The 19343-nt window shown below is 37.7% G+C and overlaps 3 protein-coding genes across 5 annotated transcripts; all 3 read right to left on the reverse strand.

Moving 5' to 3' along the window:
• Positions 1–625: 625 nt before the first annotated feature.
• LOC111485134 (probable glycosyltransferase At5g03795) lies at positions 626–5403 on the reverse strand. The gene is made up of 6 exons (XM_023131868.1): positions 5235–5403; positions 5044–5105; positions 4012–4945; positions 3801–3928; positions 2622–2970; positions 626–2269 (listed from the first exon to the last, which is right to left on the reverse strand). Exons 3-6 carry the CDS (start codon positions 4891–4893, stop codon positions 1601–1603), a joined length of 2028 nt encoding a protein of 675 aa, XP_022987636.1. The 5' UTR covers positions 4894–4945; positions 5044–5105; positions 5235–5403; the 3' UTR covers positions 626–1600.
• Positions 5404–6491: 1088 nt separating this feature from the next.
• LOC111485169 (sugar transport protein 14-like) lies at positions 6492–8560 on the reverse strand. Its single transcript, XM_023131922.1, has 4 exons — positions 8272–8560; positions 7819–8141; positions 7115–7744; positions 6492–7041 (listed from the first exon to the last, which is right to left on the reverse strand). Exons 1-4 carry the CDS (start codon positions 8411–8413, stop codon positions 6583–6585), a joined length of 1554 nt encoding a protein of 517 aa, XP_022987690.1. The 5' UTR covers positions 8414–8560; the 3' UTR covers positions 6492–6582.
• Positions 8561–12420: 3860 nt separating this feature from the next.
• Positions 12421–18164, reverse strand: LOC111485104 (protein phosphatase 2C and cyclic nucleotide-binding/kinase domain-containing protein-like). 3 transcript variants are annotated; one of them, XM_023131821.1, is made up of 16 exons: positions 17844–18164; positions 16144–17760; positions 15929–16060; positions 15616–15849; positions 15395–15520; positions 15177–15239; positions 15007–15089; positions 14678–14909; positions 14152–14471; positions 13967–14054; positions 13810–13876; positions 13425–13705; positions 13265–13330; positions 13072–13193; positions 12825–12981; positions 12421–12733 (listed from the first exon to the last, which is right to left on the reverse strand). In XM_023131821.1, exons 2-16 carry the CDS (start codon positions 17179–17181, stop codon positions 12488–12490), a joined length of 3255 nt encoding a protein of 1084 aa, XP_022987589.1. In that variant the 5' UTR covers positions 17182–17760; positions 17844–18164; the 3' UTR covers positions 12421–12487. The 3 variants fall into 3 exon arrangements, with proteins under 3 accessions (XP_022987589.1, XP_022987587.1, XP_022987590.1); XM_023131819.1 differs by having other exon boundaries at positions 16144–18164; XM_023131822.1 differs by having other exon boundaries at positions 13425–13702; positions 16144–18162.
• Between the last annotated feature and the right edge of the window lie 1179 nt (positions 18165–19343).

Consider the following 19343-nt stretch of genomic DNA (forward strand, 5'->3'; position numbering starts at 1 on the left):
TTTTTTTTTTTTTTTTTTTTTTTCCAAGTTAAACAAATATATTTTTTTTAATCCAAGTTCTTGATGTTTCTATCTCCATCACATGGAAATCCATGTGTCCTCCATGCTCACGATATTTTTTATTTTTTATTTTGAAAAAAATCCAAACTTTTCGTTGTTTTAACGAACAAGTTTATTACTGATTTTGATAGTGTTGAATTTGTTCTTCGAAGTCTTTTTACCCTTTCCTTTTCGCTTTCTTCAGTGATCACTAACTAAACGAACAAGGATTGATAATGATATTGTTTATTTTATTTTAACATGAACTTATAACTTATGAAAGAAATTATTTATTTAAAAACAGAAAGCTACGGACAGACAGAGATGTTTTGAACTGAGGTTATTTATGTAGCTGCCAAATGTTTTGCAAAAGCTGCAGCTTAGATTTGGTCCTTGGTGGTTTAAGGAAAAGATTGAGAAAGATTTTGATAAGAATCATTGATAACAAAGTAAACGAGTTTGATTGGAATTGAAATTCACTTCCCCCCCTCCTCCTTCAATAATGGTGGGATATGGGGCTGAGACTTCATCCTGGTAGCCTGGCAAATTTCTCATCTTTTAATGCCATGGGGACACCTTCAAAATCTGTCAAAATTTATTGTGGTTATTGGAGTTGAGAGAAGAAAAGAAAATAAGTGATGGGTATTGAAGACAAAGAGCTAGGAAGGACCCAGAAGGGAGGAGCTATGCTTTCACCCACTCATTACAAAGTGAAAATTCTCTAATTTTGCACCATCCACCCCCAAAAAAGAGAGGGGAAAAGAAATGTTACCATTTTGTTAGTAAACATCACTCAGTTCAGTGGGGGCCAGAATCACTTACATTTTGGTTCTAGTTTCTTTTGGGTACCTCTCCATGATCATCTGCACTCTCAACAGTGAAGTAGACCCTCTAGGAGATCTTAAATATCTGATTATCAGGGTCCCTTTATTGATAGTAACCTACCAAGATCATTAACACCAGCCATTGCACATTGCCTCTGTTTTTCATAGGAAGCTTCATGTTGTGGCGCCATATAGATATGATATATGGCATAGGTATCAGATTCCGATCCCTGAGAATACGGTTTTTGAAGGTGGGGCTCTTCAAGTTGAAGGACTGGATGGACCCAGCGAGTGAAAACATTTATTGCTTTGGATGTATGTGGATGATGACCGAAAGAAAGAGTAATACCTTCCATTGTGGTCCTGGAAATGGCTTACTATGTTGACGAACAGCGATGCACGGCGGGGCGGTATGATTTGAAATCACGAGTCTCACAACAAGAGGTTGGGGCAAACGAAATCACAGTTTCTACTGCAAAATTGACAAATAATCGTAGTTTTGTTTCATTAGTCTACTATACAGAAGTGGAACAAGGATAAAGCATTGTATATACAAGGATACTGCCACAGTTGCAATCCATTCTCAAGGTCCTTCACATGATACCCCCTGAGGTTGAAAGAAATCTTTTCCAGAGAGAAGCTGCGAAGGCAGAGAAGGTGAGTTACTCTGTTCTGTGAAGTTATTTAACAGTTCCATGGATTTCCTCTGAATCTTCAATGAGGCACTTTCAACAATGTTATCTGAGTTTTATCTGGAAAACTCTATTATACCAGATCGAATGGAGGGTCATGTGGAACAGGTCATACTTCAAGGGCTTGGCATGCCAGAGGAAGTGCTTCTGTACTTTCCTGACTCGGAGTTGCATCTCGAGATATCTGTCTTTTGGTATCGAAAGCAGTATGTCTTGTAGGTGGGGAATGTCCTTTTCTGCAACAATCACTGAGAACGCTTCCCAATCCAACACCTCAAAAAATGGTGGCACAAAATTGTCTGATATGATCACAGGTACACACTCGTAAAAGATGGCTTCCACGACTCGGGGACTATTGACCTCGTAACCCTTTGGACAGATACAGTATTTGCTGCTCTTCATATGCTGAATGTAATTCATTTTGCTTGCAACACCAGGAGGCATTGGACCAAAGATCTTCATATCAGGGTTTTTGTCTTTCCAGTACTTCAGTAGGATTGGACGTACATAACCGTGCATATTTCCAGCATAAAAGGCAAGAATGTGCCTCTGTGATGCAGGTTTTCCTCCAAGATCTCTAAGAGGATTCCTCGCAGATCGTACATAAGTTTCTGGAAGAGACACGTCTCTCCCAATTTTGAATCCAACGGTTACATCAGCATTGCAAAGTGCTTTTATGCACTGCTCCATGTGGTGCCTTGTTTCATAAGGAGCCTATAAGAGTCCAAGACATTAAGTTAACTTTAGCGTATTGCTTAATCTCGTGTGTCAACAGAGGTACTTCATATGATCTATATGATGAGAAGTAACAATCTAACTAGGTTAAAATAAGCTGATGAAAAATCAGCACAAAATGATTTCCATTTGACCATTAATTCAAATGACCAGAGCAATTGCATCATCTGTTACTGGAGTGACTTGGTGAATTCATATGCAAATGCAGGTCATCAAACACGCTTATTTTTCTACAACTTACGACCACTTATCTAAATGCAGTCCAAGTTTGATTAGAAATTGAAAGAAAGAAAGAAAGATGTTAAAAGATCAACAGTTTCATTGAATGTACCCAATCATGGCATGCAACAAGAAAATGATCTGCTCCACCAGTTCTGTTCCAGTAAGGATATTTGGCTGCAATACTTTCAGAGTATTCCTTCAAAAACTGACGTAAATTTGTCCTGTTATGAGAATTCCGCACGTAGAGTGTGTACTCCAACATCCGAGAACTAAACGGCATATAAAACAGGTGAGCCTTTCGAGGATCCTTAACAACAAAATGCTTGTTTCTCTCCATCAGTTTCATAAACCATCCTTCTGAGGCATATAACCCCTTCATTATTGGTTGATGAAAGATGGGCTTCTTTCCATCCCTATAGACATAGATTTTGAGTGTGCGCTCCATGAGTTCATAACTCCTGAAATCACAGGGAAAAGGTTTGAATTGGACCTACACAACTGCGTCATTGACTTCCTATTTTTGGTCAAAACTACTATTAGATTTGAAAATATAGGAAAAACGCAAGCAGCCATATGATCAGGTAACTTAGCAAGCAATAAATCAGCACAGTAAACCAATTGTGTGCACTATTTTTCAGCAGACTCATATTGTATTCTATCTAAATTTTAGATATGATACAAATTATTTTTTTTAATAAGAAACATAAAGATATATACTTATATGATACAAATTATTTAGATTTGAAGGGAATATGCCACTGTGTACTTTATTTTTTAAATAATTATTCTGTTCAACTTAACACTTGTCTTTTTACATTAATGTTATGAATATGGCAGAACATTGTTTCCAATCATGAATGGAAAGAACGGCAGTGTCTGAAAGCGTGGAATCCAGAAGGCATAAGTATACTTGGTGGATTGCAAAATATACAAGCGTTAAATATAGTTTTAAGGAATCTTTGGTTTATTTTTTGCCTCTTTCAGCCCATGAATTAAGTTTTGGTTGTTAATTGAACAAAACTAACACATGAGGCTCGAAATGTGTGCCACATGTATAAATTCCACCAAACCTAATGGCACAATTTGATGAAGATCAGAACAATGAGGCAACAAAAAAAAAGAGGCATCCTTATAATCATTTTTAAAAAGATAGCGAAAATCCCACGGGATTGTATTTTCCAACTCATTTTCTTTAATACCAACCCACCAAAACGCAAGGACCATGGATGTACATGGAAATGCTATTTAACAATGTGAATAATGCAATAGAATACTAGGTTGGCTTTACCTTTTAAACATTGAAACATTACGAAACAAAGGAGTGTATAGTTCAGGGTCATTTATGGCAGAAGCTTGCTCAATCTGGGACTTGGCAGAAAAAATTTCCAGATCACGCAAAGACGATCTCCTTGGTCTCTACATGAAACAGAACATGGTTAAACCTAGCACCATATATGATCATCAAACCAATAACTTAAAACTAACTCAAACGCACATACCATCGCTCGTGATGACCTGCGGTGACGCAATAAAATGCTGTTCATCTCTTCTAGTGAAGTTACTGACTTTGGTGGCATTTCATTCTTCATCTTCTTCCTTTTACCTATGCTTTTGGAATTAGTTTCGGAGACTGGCGAGCTTATATTTGATATCAAGTGCTGTGAATGAGGTGTGTTAACTGGTGAAGTTGGGATCTGTAGCATGAAGGTCGAAGAATTGAAAGTCACATCTGTATCACCAGGCTTTCGTAATAATGAGTTTTTAAATTCTTCTAACTCACCAAAATCCAAATCCATTTCGCCAAATTCTTCTAACTCATTCTCTGAAGCGACCGTATCACTTTGTTTCACAAACTGCTGCCCCAAGGGGAACTCAAAACTTGCTTCGCCATCCATGTGAAGAATAGAATTATTTCCACGATTCTTAGTGCCATCTGATTCCAAATTACCATTTGTATCAACCATCTTTCCAGATTCAAAACCAATATCATGATTTCTATTAAGAGACAGTTTGTAACCATCTCTAGGGCTTTCCTCATCTTTTACATACTTCCCTCTGGCATTCAGCGTGCTATCACGTTGAGATCCTTTCTCAAGAATATAATTATCAGTTTTCCCAATGGGAGCTGAAGTATTAGCCAAATCCAGAACCGTAAGAGGGTTGCGAACCGTTGTTGATTTGGCTGAAGTATGCCCCATCTGAATGCTATATTGATCAAATTTTTTAATACCATCCTCAGGAAGTAGAGACCGAAGAGCATCCCCATAGGGAAGTAAAAGAGATTGAAATAGTACATAAGTAAAAGCCACTACTCCCATCACAAGAAACCATCTTCGAGTTTCAATGTGACATAGCTTGCAGAGAGGTAACAGATACTCCATAACAGGCAATTCAATGAGAACACAAACGATGATAGCTAATGAAATTCACAACCTACAATTAGGAAATAGTAGAATTATCATAATCTTGCAAAAACAAAAACAAAATTGCTTTAGCTTCTGAAGTGAAGTGGAGAAGATGGGATTCATTACCTTAAAAAGGAAAATAAGAGATTGAATCCAGAACCATTTCTGTTTAGTTAATAGGAGTGAATCTGTAAACGAATCTGAACTCAGCTAAAGAGAAGTTGAAAAATTCGAAGAAGATGAAGTCGAAGTAGGAACATTTGGATCCTAAAAGTAAAGAAAAGCGCTGAAGTCGAAGTTAATCTTTCTTTACTGACCTTGCTCGAAGAAGATGGAGTGGAAAGCTGAATAATTGAGCTTCAAGAAAGCTTCTGTTTGCGGTCGTCTTCAAGCCCTAGAGATACAACCTTTAGTTCCAATGTTCCTCATTACATTTCTCCCTCCGCTCCCGGCAATGGCGATTTGAAGCAAAAAGGTTGCAGTTGCAGTACAAAAGTAATTGATATTAAAAATGGAGCCCACATTTCTTAAATAATAAAAAATAAATTTTAGGTTTACGTAGAGCAATAATTGCAAGCTTATAAAAGTTCAGTAACTTGTCAAACTGGTCCATGGCCTCGAATTGAATAATTGACGTCACGACAAATTGAAATCCACTATTGAATGGATAAAATACAATTAAAATTAAAATTAAATTAAACAATTTCTTTTTTTATATATAATAAAATAAACCAGGCAACTTGATTCAAAAATTTCCATAATTACGAAAAATACGTTCAAACACACAATTCTTCCAATAGGATAATGACAAATTAATTTTAAATAAAAATGATTTTAATAGGTATAAAAGAATTTCATGAGCCTAATACAAGAGAGATTAGGCCTGGTTCTGAATAGCCCAAGTTCGAGAATAGGCCCAGTTACAAAAACAGGTTAATTCAAGCCCAAGTTCAAGACGAACTAGGCCCAGTAACAATAACAGCTTAATTCAAGCCCAAGTTCGAGACTAGGCCCAGTTACAGTAACAGCTTAATTCAAGCCCAATTCCCCTGTTTGATCATCAACCTTTTTAATGCTATAATGTCGTTGGTAGTTCCTTGGGATTGATTTGAAACGAACATTATTTGATTCCTAAAAACATCTCTCCCCGTCGATTATGAACTTGCGATCATAATCAGGAAAGAAAGATCACAAGAATCTGCGCTTTTTAATCGTGAAAAAGTAGGTCTGACAAGTTTTGAAGGAGAATCTCGTGTGGATGATGACGAATTGAGAAAACAAAAACGAAGTGAACCCAGAAAATGGAAAGAAAGGGATTCTAAATTAGGACAATCTTACGAGTTCGGTAATGGCGGAAAGTGGGTGGGTGGGCTGGCCTGCCAATTTCTGTGCCATTGAAGCAACAATCATTGCATGGCTTTTACAGAACACATGTGGTGGGGCTGAGCTCGGATCATCATCCTCAAGTATCCACTAAATCAAGCTCATTTGGAACTTTTTAAGAAAATGGTACCTTTTCCCTTTTCTAATCATCAAATTCACTAAATATTTCTCATAAAACCCACTACAACCGTTTTACAATATCTGTTTACAGTGAGCTCGGTCGAATTTGTTTGATTTGCTCTAAGAAATTAACCAACACAGAATAGTAATTTAATACGCAATCTACGCATTTCCAGCTCCTTTAACATTCCCCTTCACTCCATTTCCACCTTCTTCTGCAACAAATCTCTTCCAAAACCAGTGATTCTGCCACAGCAGATACACTTCTTCAATAGGAACCTGTTTGGTCTCCGGCAACAGGAAGAAGATGAAGCTGCTCATTATCATAATCAACCCCGCGAACAACAGGAAGATCCCATACCGGAGATGGCACATAGCTGCCAGGAAACACTGCGCTATCAAAGCCGTGAAAAGCATGTTGACACACACCACCATGCTCTGCCCTGCCGATCTCGTCTCCAGTGGGAACAGCTCGCTCGGCACCAACCAACCCAGCGGCCCCCATGACCTTCCATAAGCCAACACAAATATGCAGATCACTATAACAAGGAAGATCCCTACCAGCTTTGGAAGCTCCTTCCCTTGTCCAAACAATATCGCTAGTGTCACAGCCACTGCTATCTGCACGCACAACATCGTTAGCTACGACACTCATTTACTGTATTGATATCATGTTAAAATGAAGCGAACTTACTAGGCAACATATCATTTCAGCACCTGCTTCGAGAAAGAAAGCTCTTCTCCCAAACTTATCCACCAAAAACATTGAAATTAAAGCAGCCACAACAAGCGCAACGCTTGTGATGGTAGATGAATACAGGGCTGCATCAGAGCCAAATCCCAAACTCTGGAACATGACAGGAGCATAGAACAGAATGGAGTTCATGCCAGTGAGCTGCTGGAATGCGGGGATTCCCAATGCTCCAATCACCAATTGGGGTCGGTTTTTTCGCTTCAAGAGGTTCTTGAAAGGGTGTTTTATGGCGCGTGCCTCATTGCTTGCGTCGACAAGATCGTCAAACTCGGCGTCGACATTCTTCGTCCCTCTGATTTTCTCAAGCACAGCTCTTCCCTCCTCCATTCTTCCCTGCTCCACCAGACTGTTGGGTGTCTCAGGAAGGAAAAGTCCGCCAATGAACATCAAAGATGCTGGGACTGTGGCCAATCCAAGAGACAGCCTCCACCCCCATGGATGAATCTTTTCAGTTCCATAGTTTATGAAATTTGCAATCACAATCCCCAAGCATGTTGTCAATTGAAACAGTTGGTTAACCGCTCCTCGGATCTTCGCCGGGGCTATTTCAGATAGATACAATGGCACTGCCTGGAAAGAGTACAATATTAGGAATCACGACTCCACTTTAAGCATAAGCTCTCATGATTTTGGAGGGTGCTTACTTGGTTTCCGAAACCGATGCCGATGCCGAGGAAAATCCGGCCAATGATGAGCATTGAGATGTTGATTGAAGCAGCATTGATGACGCCGCCTAAGAAGAAGCTGACAGATCCAACGAGGATGCTGGCTCTTCGGCCTCGTTTTCTTGTCACATAGGAAGCTCCAAAAGTGGAGATCAAACCAGCAAAGTACAAAGAGGATGTGAAAAGTGTGAGAATTTGGTTGTCATATTTACAGTAATCTGTTTCTGTGAGATGAAGGTGCTTTCTTTTGTATACATTTGGGAAGAAATCCTTCAGAAAATCATCCATGGAAGTCACCCCACCTGAAATTTTCAGAACACGAAGTCATCAAGTTTCCCCATCACTGAACTGGGAAGAGTTCTGTTTTCAAAAACAGAGTACACAAACAATCCCAGTAAAGGAGTCCAAAGTGGATAACATAACATAACATACCAGAAACTCCAAGATCATAGCCAAACAGGGCGCCGCCAAGGGCAGCCACAAAGCAAGCAGTAAGGAAGTAGCCAGTGATCCGATACTCATAAAGATGAGCCCTTTTCAACGACGCCGCATCAGTAAATGCTCCGCCCGCCATTTCTGTTTGTGAAGCTTCTGTGTGTTTGTCCTGAAATATGAAAAGACGATGTGGGATGCTAACAATTGGGATTAAGGATAATTATAGAGAAGAAACGGGGATTAGAAGAGACGATGGGCCCACGACAGCCATTGAATAAGTTTAATTTTTAATTATGAAAATTCTTTACTCTTCTCATCCTATTTATAGAGGAAAGATTTTTGGGGATGGAATACAGTGAACAAACCTCACAATCAACCCAGCTGTGCTTTTGCAACAACCACTGAAACTGACGAGCTGTTTTACCAAAATGTCCACTTTTTTTCCCTAATTGGGCGCTAAATTTCAGGGAAAATTAAACAATTAATCCAATTTTATTATTTCTCTCATATTTGTTTTTTTTTTTTTTTTTTTCATAATTGGTTCAATTTCATAGATATAGTTTCAAAATGCCTTAGACACAAATTTTTATAGTATGATATTGTCCATACTTTAAACATAAGCTCTCGTGACTTTGCTTTGAACGTCTCCACTATGGAGACGTATTCTTTACTTATAAACTCATGATCATCTTTTAAATTAGTCAATGTGAGATTCCCTCCCAACAATCCTCGACATGTTACATAAATTAAACCATCATTGACCTTTCTTCGTGTGGGAATAAATCAGTATTTTGTGTGTAGTTGACTTGTAATCTTAAACTAAAATAAAAGTTTTAAAATCGCAAATAAAAATATAAAATTGAATGTCGTTCTACATTTATAATATTAAATAATTAACATTAATCCATGTGGATAAACGTATATTATATTATATTTATTTTTGTGATGGAAAAAAAATCGATGTTATCCATTGAAGGAGTTTTCCACGTTGACTGAATAACCAAAATGGAGGGACCATAATTAAGGGTAGAATTGGAAAGACATTCACCTAGAGATAGGAAGATAATTAATTAGAGGATAATGTTGTCTAGTCCTGAATTATCTGTGTTCTAATGCTGTCACAGAAAAATAAATAAATAAATAAGCTATATACTTATCCAACTGTCTTTAGTTTGTAATACCTACATAAATTATCTGACTGGACTTTGAATTAAAATGAAAAAAAAAAAAAAATTAAATTATTAGCGTCTTCTATGGCGAAGATGCCATTGCTCTCTTTGGAGGACGCTCCTCCCGCTCTGGCGATTATGGGTGTCCAGTTTCAGCCCAGCAACTCCTTCGAATGACGAACAGATTGTTGAAAGTCTCATATCGACTAATTTAGGAATGATTATGAGTTTATAATCAAAGAATACTCTCTCTATTGAAGGTGAGACATTTTGGAGGAGCACAAATCAAAGTCATGAGTGCATATGCTCAAAGTGACAAATTATACCATTGTGGAGAGTCGTGTTCATCTAACATAGTATCAGAATCATGCCTTAAACTTTGTCGTGCCAATAGATTGACATATTCTCAAATGTTGAACAAAGGACTCCAAAATAAAAGGAGAAATCGAGCCTCCTCGAAGGCATAGTAAAAAATGATTAAGACTCCAAAAGAAGTCGCAGGCGTGCTTTGTTGGAGGGGAGGTGTTGGATGATGAAAGTCCTACATCGGCTAATATAGGAAATAATCGTGGGTCTATAATCAAAGAATACTTTCTTCATTAGAGTGAGGTATTTGGGAGCTCAAAACAAAGACATGAGAGTTTATGCTTAGAGTGGACAATATCATACCATTATGGAGAACCCGATCTGGATCATATTTTAGGTTACAAAATTCTCTTCAGATCTTTGCATGCGCTTACAAGAAACAAACAACTTAACAATGGCAGTGAAATGTAGAGCACAGAGATGATTCGGTGGTGTCGTGCCAAATATGGGTCAAATTTAAAAGAATGAGACAAAATTAATGGAGGCAATAATTAGGGTTAGGGTTTTGCATGTAAATGTTTTGATTTTTTTGTTGTACTAAAAATTTCTTAAATATTAGAATATTTAATAAAATTTTAAACATTTAATTTTAAACTATAGTTTTTTTTTTATTTTATGTATTAGATATAAAAATAATTTTATGGCTATTGTAATTCAAAACTTTCAATTTAACGTATAATATAAAATTGTAGTATTTTAATCAATGATTTATTATACATAAAATATGAAATTTATATATTTATGGGATCAAATTTTAAAATTTGAGTATGGGTTAAATTCACATAAATTTAAGGGTGCAATTTCATAAATACTTTAGAGCCCATATGAAATGTCTTACTAATTATTTTAAAACATTTTTAGTCACTTAAAAATAACTCTAAAGCTCTCAATAGTAGGTTTCAATAATTATTTTGATTATAGTATAAAAATCTTACCTTCTTTCTTGTGACAATATATTATATTCTTTATTAATGATTACTTGTTTTTTTGCTAATCAACTAAGCCAGTGATTTTAACATGTACTATAATATTAATGTTGTCTTATCATTTTTCTTCCTTAAAAAAACTATCTAATATAGTCACATTTTTTTGGAAATAGTTAAATTCGAATCCAAAAAAAAAAAAAAAAAAAGAAAAAAAATGTGACATTTATCATATTATATCAAAATTTCATCGGATTAAATCTTAGACTTGGTTCAATTTTCTCTCAAATTTTTTTTGTAAATTTATTAATTTAATAAAATGAAATATTATACAAAAATAAATTTAATTAAAGCATAAAATAACTATTTAATAACATAACCAAAACTCACAAATTTAAAAAAGTAATAATAAAAAAATGAATATCACGAAATTTTATTAATTTTGTACTATACATTATGTATTATAATTATTTAGTAAATGCATATGAGAATATTTACTTTTACAAATTTTGTATCTTTTGAAAAAAAAAATCTATTCAGAGATAAATATTTTAATTGTTGAAACTTATCTATATTTAAAAATACAAGTTGATAAATTAAAATTTTAAAAGATAAAAGGCGAAAATTTGGTATTTTTAAATAAACGATTTCCCTATAACATTTTAATTTATAATATTTGGTTATTTTGCTCTTCCAAATTAAATATATAAATATCCAATTTATTATCGTTTGGTTTCATTTATATTGATTAAAATATATCTCTATCTTTGATTAAATTTGAAATGTAAATTTGAAATGTAAAGATTCAATTTATCTTTTAATGATGCAGCATTATATAAATGGGCTGCATTACATCGTTCTCGTACTACTTCCTTTTGTTTCAATAAACCATTCTTTTCCCTTCCTTCAATTTTAGTATGGTTAGGGTACATTACCGCCATAATAACAGAATAGTAGAAAAGGACGTGTACGAAACAGCTATGATTTTTCACTGCTTATGTACAGGCGAGCAATTTCCCGAGCCGTCGTATACTTCCGATGAACAAGTTTCAGGTTCAACTTCCGGCGACATGGATGACGAAAACGAAGCTCCATCCATCAACGGCGATGAAGACGTGGCGGTGGAAGTGGAGGAAGTAGTAGAGGTAGTAGCTCCAGTGGTGATTCCGGCGTTGGCGGTTATTATGAACATAATTGGAGCACGTAGCCCGCCGTGGGAGAAGCGGTTGACGAAAAGCGACGTGTCGGAAGGGCAAGGGAGATTGATAGTACGGAAGGAATTTGTGACGAACCATTTGTTACCAATGTTCAATGCGGATGAGGATCCGAGCGAGGGAATTGATGTTACAGTTTATAATGGTGAAGGGAGACAATACGATATGCAGTTCAAACTCTGGGCTTCTAAGCTATACGTCCTCACCAAAGGCTGGAATGATTTTTACAAGACCAATAATTTGACAGAGCCTGGCCTGTATGTCACTCTGTGGATGTTCCGACATGTCGAAACTCACAAGCTTTGTTTTGCTGTTACTCCCGGACAGTTTGGAGAGCCTTGATTTCGTGTCTACCGATCTTCTCCATCTTTACATATCAGCCACTCATCTTTATTATTATTATTTTTTTTATTTTTTCATTAATGTTTAATATTTATGTCTTCAACGAGTTTATAAAGAATTTATTAGATAAAACACATGAACTTATGTCGAACAATTTCTCGAATTATGAAAGAAAACAACTGGAACCGATCGATACACTCTACCAGTCGTTGATCCACTCGGGGTCATCCTGTTCATCACGATCTCGAGTTGGTTTGACTAAAGAAACACTGTAATCTTCAGGGTAGCTCTCCAAATATCGAGCGACACGAGAAGTAATTGACTCGGGAATGGGAAAGGTACCGTCGTGGATTCCCTTCCAATCAATGCCATCGAACCAGGGATGACTTCTAACAGAGTTTTGATTCTCGTTTCCAAGTCTTTTCTTCTCATCAACTTCAAGTAACTGATCAAAGTACGTATATATATGGTGGGTAATTAAAGGTGGGAATGGAGAGGATAGAGGAGATTATTGATCACTAGTAGCATTGCATTACCTTGACGATGAGATCAATTGCTTCATGACTGAAAATCTGGGGAACACTTAATTGTCCTCTTGCAATCTTCGAAAACGTATCGAGCTCGCCTTGTCGCCATGATCCGAATGGCATTTTACCTTTCAGCATGAAATAGATTAAGACTCCCAGGGCCCACCTGAGCGTTTATGATAGGGAGTTGTAAGTTGAAGTGCCTGAATATTGTCTCGTTTATGATTATGTAAGCATTGGGAGGTTTAGTGTCTACCAGTCAGCAGCGAAACCATGGCCATTGCCCTGAACTATCTCGGGAGCTAAAAAGTCGGCCGCCCCGCAAATAGTATACGTTCTCTCGCCCGTTGTTCGTTTCCCATATCTGAAGTCTACTAACTGCAATAAGAGGAATACAAAAAATTTACTGACAGAGACCTTGAAAACTGTTATCATGTAGGAAAATAGACCTGTATGTGTCCGGTTTGATTCAACATTAGAACATCAGGGGAGATTCCTCTGTGGAGAACACCAAGCTGAAAATTCAAACAAAGAAAGGATATAACTGACGGAGATTAATTCAGGATTGAAGAAGAACAGAGGATCAACAACAAGTCCATAGAATCAAACCTTGTGCAAATCTTCTAGTGCCATAACAAGAGAGGCTGCGAAGAAACGTGCAGAAGATTCATCGAGCGGGACTTGAAGTATCGAAGACAAAGAACAAGCAAGGCGTGTTTTTAGCAATATGCCAGCATGTGATTGGTCTAAACAAGTGCAGAGAATTTGCGGCACACAAGCTAAAGAACTGATGCTCTTCATAAGATCTTTCTCCTTTGAAACTTGTGCTTCAAGTCCCAGCCTTTTGACCTTCTGTCTTGTAAACCTTTTTAAACTAAGCGTAGTTTCTGCTTCAAATTCAAATTCAACAAGGCAGTTCCATAAGCTTGAGAAGTAGCCATCAAAGAAGAAAATTATTCATAGCCATTATAAAGAGGAGATACTACAAGATAACCTGTGTTCCTTAACCGAACTAGACCGATTTCACTGTATTCTGTGGAATATAAACACGTTTTCCACTCCTCAAAACAAAAACAATCAAAGAAGATAACAAAAGGTGTCAGATTCTGGAAAAGAGTAACATAACCACGAACAGCAAAATGTCTGCTCACCAGATCAGCGAGCTCGACTTTCGGAATAGCTGAAATGTCAAGAATTTTGTCTGAGTGATGGAGAGTGTCTGAAGAATGTTCCTTCGCCCTACATGAAGGCAAACGATGTGTACAGGGTAGGATATGACATAAGGAAAAATATGGTAAAAGTGTGGCCATACAACTCAAAAGCAAATGCAATATACTTTTGATCATCTTGAGAGAGCTTTGGTAAAGGGCCAACAACTGATTCAAACTTTTCCTTTGTTAAAATAGAACACACAACATCTCCCACAGCAACTGCCTGTAAGAAGCCCACATGCTCACCAAGAAGTCCCCATTCACCAAAATAACTTCCCTCTTTCTTAATAGCTACGATCTCGTTACCACTCCGTGCGGCATCGTCCTCTTCTTGACTGGCATAATTGAAGCTGTAAACATTTGAACTGCTCATTAACTCCGCATCGAAAGTGATCCTCACTCGTCCCTTCTGAATAATGTGCAGTGCACATGAGGCGTCTTCCGTCTGCAAAAAAAGAAAAATTACTTGAAGAGTTGTAAATGTCAATTGTAACCGCCCAAGCCCACTATTAGCAGATATTGTCCTCTCTGAGCTTTCCTTTGCGAGCTTCCATTCAAGATTTTAAAACGCGTCTACTAGAGAGAGGTTTGTTCCCTCACCAACCAATTAGGATCTCACATCAGTTGTGTGCTATTATAAAATAAGGTTACCCCATCAACAATCAGCTGCCCATCTGCGAAGGTAACTTCAGAAAGGCAATCTGCAATGCGACTCAATTGCAAGATTGTTAACTTCGACAAAAGGTCGACAGATCGAAGAGATTTCAAAGATGACAAGTTCGAAAATTCTGATATAAGAATGCCACGAAAGTCCTCTCTTTTCAAAGCCCAAAGCGTCCCGCTTGTAACAGCACGTACTGAGGCTTGAAGTGGTTTGTTATACCTGTAGATACATTATACACAAACCAAACTATTAAACAAATGAAGTATAAGCCATACATGATCAAACATGGAGCTGCAGTTAACAAGAGAAAACCCACATCAAAGCCAGTTCCCCGAAGGAAGATAGCTTCTCAGCTGTGTAGTGTTGCAGAATTCGAGGAACGTCTCCATGGCTTTCTTCCTGTAATTGCGATGATAGCATTAAGTCAACATAAAGCCTCAAGAAATTGCAATATAATAGATTAGGAGAAAGAAAAGTGATATGCACCTGGGTTGCCAAGACCTCAAATTCTCCACTGCCAACCACATAAAAACAGTCACCTTCACCACCCTACAAACCAACACAGCCCATGCACATACCAAATAATTAGCATCTTCAACCCATGCGCATACTCAAATTCTCATTTGCATGAATGTATTTGATTTAAGGTAGCAGATGGCTTTCATGACAAGGGAAGAAAACAAGAAATAAAGAAGGAAAGATACTTGTTCGACTACGATTTGCCCGGGTATGACATCAACTCTTTGCATACAATCTAGTAAGACTTGGCACTGAGAATCAGTTAGTTTTCTGAAGAGGAAATGGTCGTGCAATGCTCGTTCAATATGTGCCTGTGGAGTATGAAGCCAAAAACTCAGCAATGAAACAAATATGTACCAATTTTCTTAGATAACCAAGATATATTAAAAGCAAGACACGAGCTTACTTCTTCTTCCCACGACTTCCTATGAGCTGGAGATGGAGGCACCCAGACTTGCCCGTTCTCTAGGGAACTCTCGATAGCCCGGAGACGTGCCCTTGACAAATCTTGCCTTGCACGGTTGTTTCTATTCCAGCCAAAGGTAGAAGGAGATTCTGATCCTGTCACCTCCACGACTTGAGGAAGAGCAGATGGAACGATACCACCTCCAACAGATCTTGTCGATTCACTAGTAACAGTCTAACAAAAACAAAACATAACAAATATAACTAAAACTATAGTGACTTGAATGGCAGAAAGATAAGGAAAGTCCTCGTACATTGGTTAGTCCATTGATATGCACCACGATAACAGTGATATCATCTGTTCGAGTCTCAAATTGAAGCCAAAGTTTATAGGACTCAGCCACAATTGCAGCACAAGCATCACGGGGATCTTTATATTTAGAAACCTGTGAAGATAACAGCCACAATTGCAGCACAAGCATCACTAACATACTAAAGAGTGCATTAAACATATGATAGAGTACATTACCATGTCGACCACGGTTTGGCTCGAAAGAAACTCAAATACCCCATCACTAGCAACAACAAAGAAAGGATGATCTGGTGTCAGCTCCAGAACAACAATTTCAGGCGTAGCAACAACGCCAATAGTCTCGGCAATCGAGTCGCCTATACTTCTTGTGAAAGCAGTACCAGGGTACATCCCATTAGGTACCCAAAGCCTAGGAGGATCACCATCATCTCCTTCTTCAGTACCCCAGTACTGAATCTCAGGGTTCTTCAGCCCCTCAATCTGATCAAGTGTAAGAACTCTAGCACCACAAAGCTTAACACGTTCAACTTCGTCGGTTCGGAACGGAGTTTGATCGATTGAGAGGTCGACAGCCACGACTTCCTTCCCTCTCCGCTCTGCTATAACGGCTCTCGAATCACCTGAATTAGCAACATATATAGTCCTACCTCTAACTAAAACAGTAATAGCCGTAGTACCACTCATGCTATCATCCAAGATATCTGCGTGCAACTGTGAATTAGTTGTTAAATAAGCCGCATGACAAGCTTCAACCGCGTCACTGTGGAACCTACTATTCCTAAGTAAATTTTCACAGAGCTTCCGTTTAACAAACTGCGAGCACTGTGTTCCAAATTCCCCATGCCCATCGAAAACCCCAAAGAAATGGTCATCTGGACTGTTCCCAAATGGGGTGTGGATGCAAAAACTGTCTTGATTTGCCTTATCAAGGGCATCGGGATAATACCCTCTTTGCGAAAGAAACGAATATTGTAATTTGAAGTTTCCAGAAGGAACTTTGATGGTTCGAGACCCCTCGGCGGGCAAGAACTGAGAAGAAACTCTCGACAGCCTCGTGATTTCAACTTCTGAATCTCTGTTGTTTGAATTCAATCGATTTCGTTGGTCACCGATTCCGCCTTCTCGGCTATTAGAAGACGAAGAAGAGATCGTATCGATTTCAGCGGCGGTCTTGGCAATTTGGGCTTCAGCGATTCTCGAAGATCTTGAAGTAGTTTCCTCGCCAATACAAACCCTCGAAAAAATGCAACCCATTAGATTAAGTACGGAAATGAAATAGGACGCGTCACAAAAATTGCCGCAAAATTCATCAGGTTCACGCGCCAAGGCTCGTTATCCTGTGTACGAACGACTGACAGTCGCACTACACCACGCCGCAAGCTTAAATTAACCCAATGGCAGACAAAATGCAAGATGAACAATTTTTATGATCAATCTTCAGAATCGAAGTTTTTTTGAACACCCAGAGCCGGAATTGTGGAGATAACGGCGGAAAAATATCTCACCGAGTCAATAATTCAACCAAAAACTACACCCCCGAGATTTTGTGCTGATTAAGCTTTAGACCTTGAAACTTTCTAGATTCCGATGAGAAATTCGGATGAACATGAAAACGACATTCTTGATCAACTGGGTAGAAACTAATTTTTTTAAAAAGCGTGCTCCAGATAAAGAACAACAATTAATTAACCAAAACCGAACCCCTTGAAGCCAAAAAGACTGCAACTGAGAAGCGGCTGATGAGAGGTGATATCAGTCGATTTTGACGCTTGAAGAAATCACGAAGACTCAAAAATCGAGAGAGAAAGGAAGAATCCGGAGGGAAAAGATTCACTAATCAGAGATAAAGTAGAGTCAGAACAGAGAAAGTGACTGAAATACTCAAAAAAAAAACATGAACTCAGGTAGTCACCAACCGTAAACAGAGCTAAAAAGATGCAGAACAGAGGTCAGCGAGGATCAAGGTCGCAGAGGCAGCTTTCTGCCGTGAAGATTTTTGTTGTTTTCAAACGGCCCCTGTTCGTCCACGCATAAAGCTGGAACTTGAACAAAATTACAGAGCAGATGGAGAAATGGGGTGGTGTAAGCAGAAGAAACGGCCCTACCCTATGGCATAAAACGACATGGGATGTTTGGATGAACGTTGGTCTTCAATGAATTTACTGTGCATCAAGTACAGTACAACAAGGAGAGAATGTCACCACCAATAAAAACGAATCCCAGAAAAGAAAGTGCAATAATTTAAATTTTTTAATCTGGAAGACGGTGGGAACTTTTGATGGTGCAAACTACCCAACATGAAAAGAGCCTCGAGCGGCTAAGAACACCATCCACGTTCTCTCATTATCATGCAAGTGGACCCTGACTCATCTTTCTGGCTCTAAAAGACCCACACTTTGGTCTTCAATGTTGTCGCTGTGCTGGGTTTTCAGGTAGTTAGTGACTGAATTGGCGACGAACTCGATTCAAACCCTCTAACAATCAACATACATGATTCATGATTTTGATTACTTTAGAGGTGGGTAGTAATTTAGGATGTCAATGCCAGATCCGAAAACTAACCGAGTGGAATGTGACCGTAGACTTCCACATAATATTAATTTTATGTTATAATCCATTAACTAATACATATTTAAAAAATATTTAAAGTTTGGTCTTACATTTCATAACTCATTCATATTTGTCTGGTTTCAATATTTTTTTAGTAGATCGATTCATATTATTGAAAATAACACTTAAGAATGTCTAATAAGTAGCCTCTATTTCTGTCACGGATTGACCTCTTTTAAAAATATGACAAAGACGAGGCCTAAGAAATAATGGGTTGGAAACAAAGGGGATGGGAATTAGGGTTTGGAATATGAAAGATACCTAACAAACATTCAAAGCCTTAGTTAATGAAATCCAAGGAGAAAGGTAAAGGCAAAGTTGTAAACTTGATTGGAGAATTTTATTTATTTTTATTTTAAAAACATTTTTAATACAAGTGGAGTGGGACCCAATTCCCGGCCTTTGTATTATTGGGCCCACTTTCTACTGCCAGCTTGTACTACAAAAAAAAACAGGGATGCTAATTAATTTTGTTTATGAAAAGGTTGTATTTCCACGTAGGATGAGTTAACAGCTAATTAACGTAGGTGTTTGTTTTTATTTCTAAATTTGTCCTTCTTGGCCATGGATGACATATTTCCATATATTTTTTTTTTTGCATTAATTATTAATTATTTCATAATTGAGTTAATAAACACATATGCCTTTTTTTCCTCCATTCATAGCCCATATCAATTAATTATTTCCCAAATTATTTTTAAAACTTTTAAATCTTTTCCGGAGGAGGATTGGAGCACAAACTTAGGACGAGAACTAGGAAAGCTTTTTTGTCCTGCACCTATCTCGTAGACATCTATGTTTAGGAA

This window comes from Cucurbita maxima, unplaced genomic scaffold (assembly GCF_002738345.1).
Source record: "Cucurbita maxima cultivar Rimu unplaced genomic scaffold, Cmax_1.0 Cma_Scf00010, whole genome shotgun sequence".
In the NCBI taxonomy this organism is placed as follows: domain Eukaryota; kingdom Viridiplantae; phylum Streptophyta; class Magnoliopsida; order Cucurbitales; family Cucurbitaceae; genus Cucurbita; species Cucurbita maxima.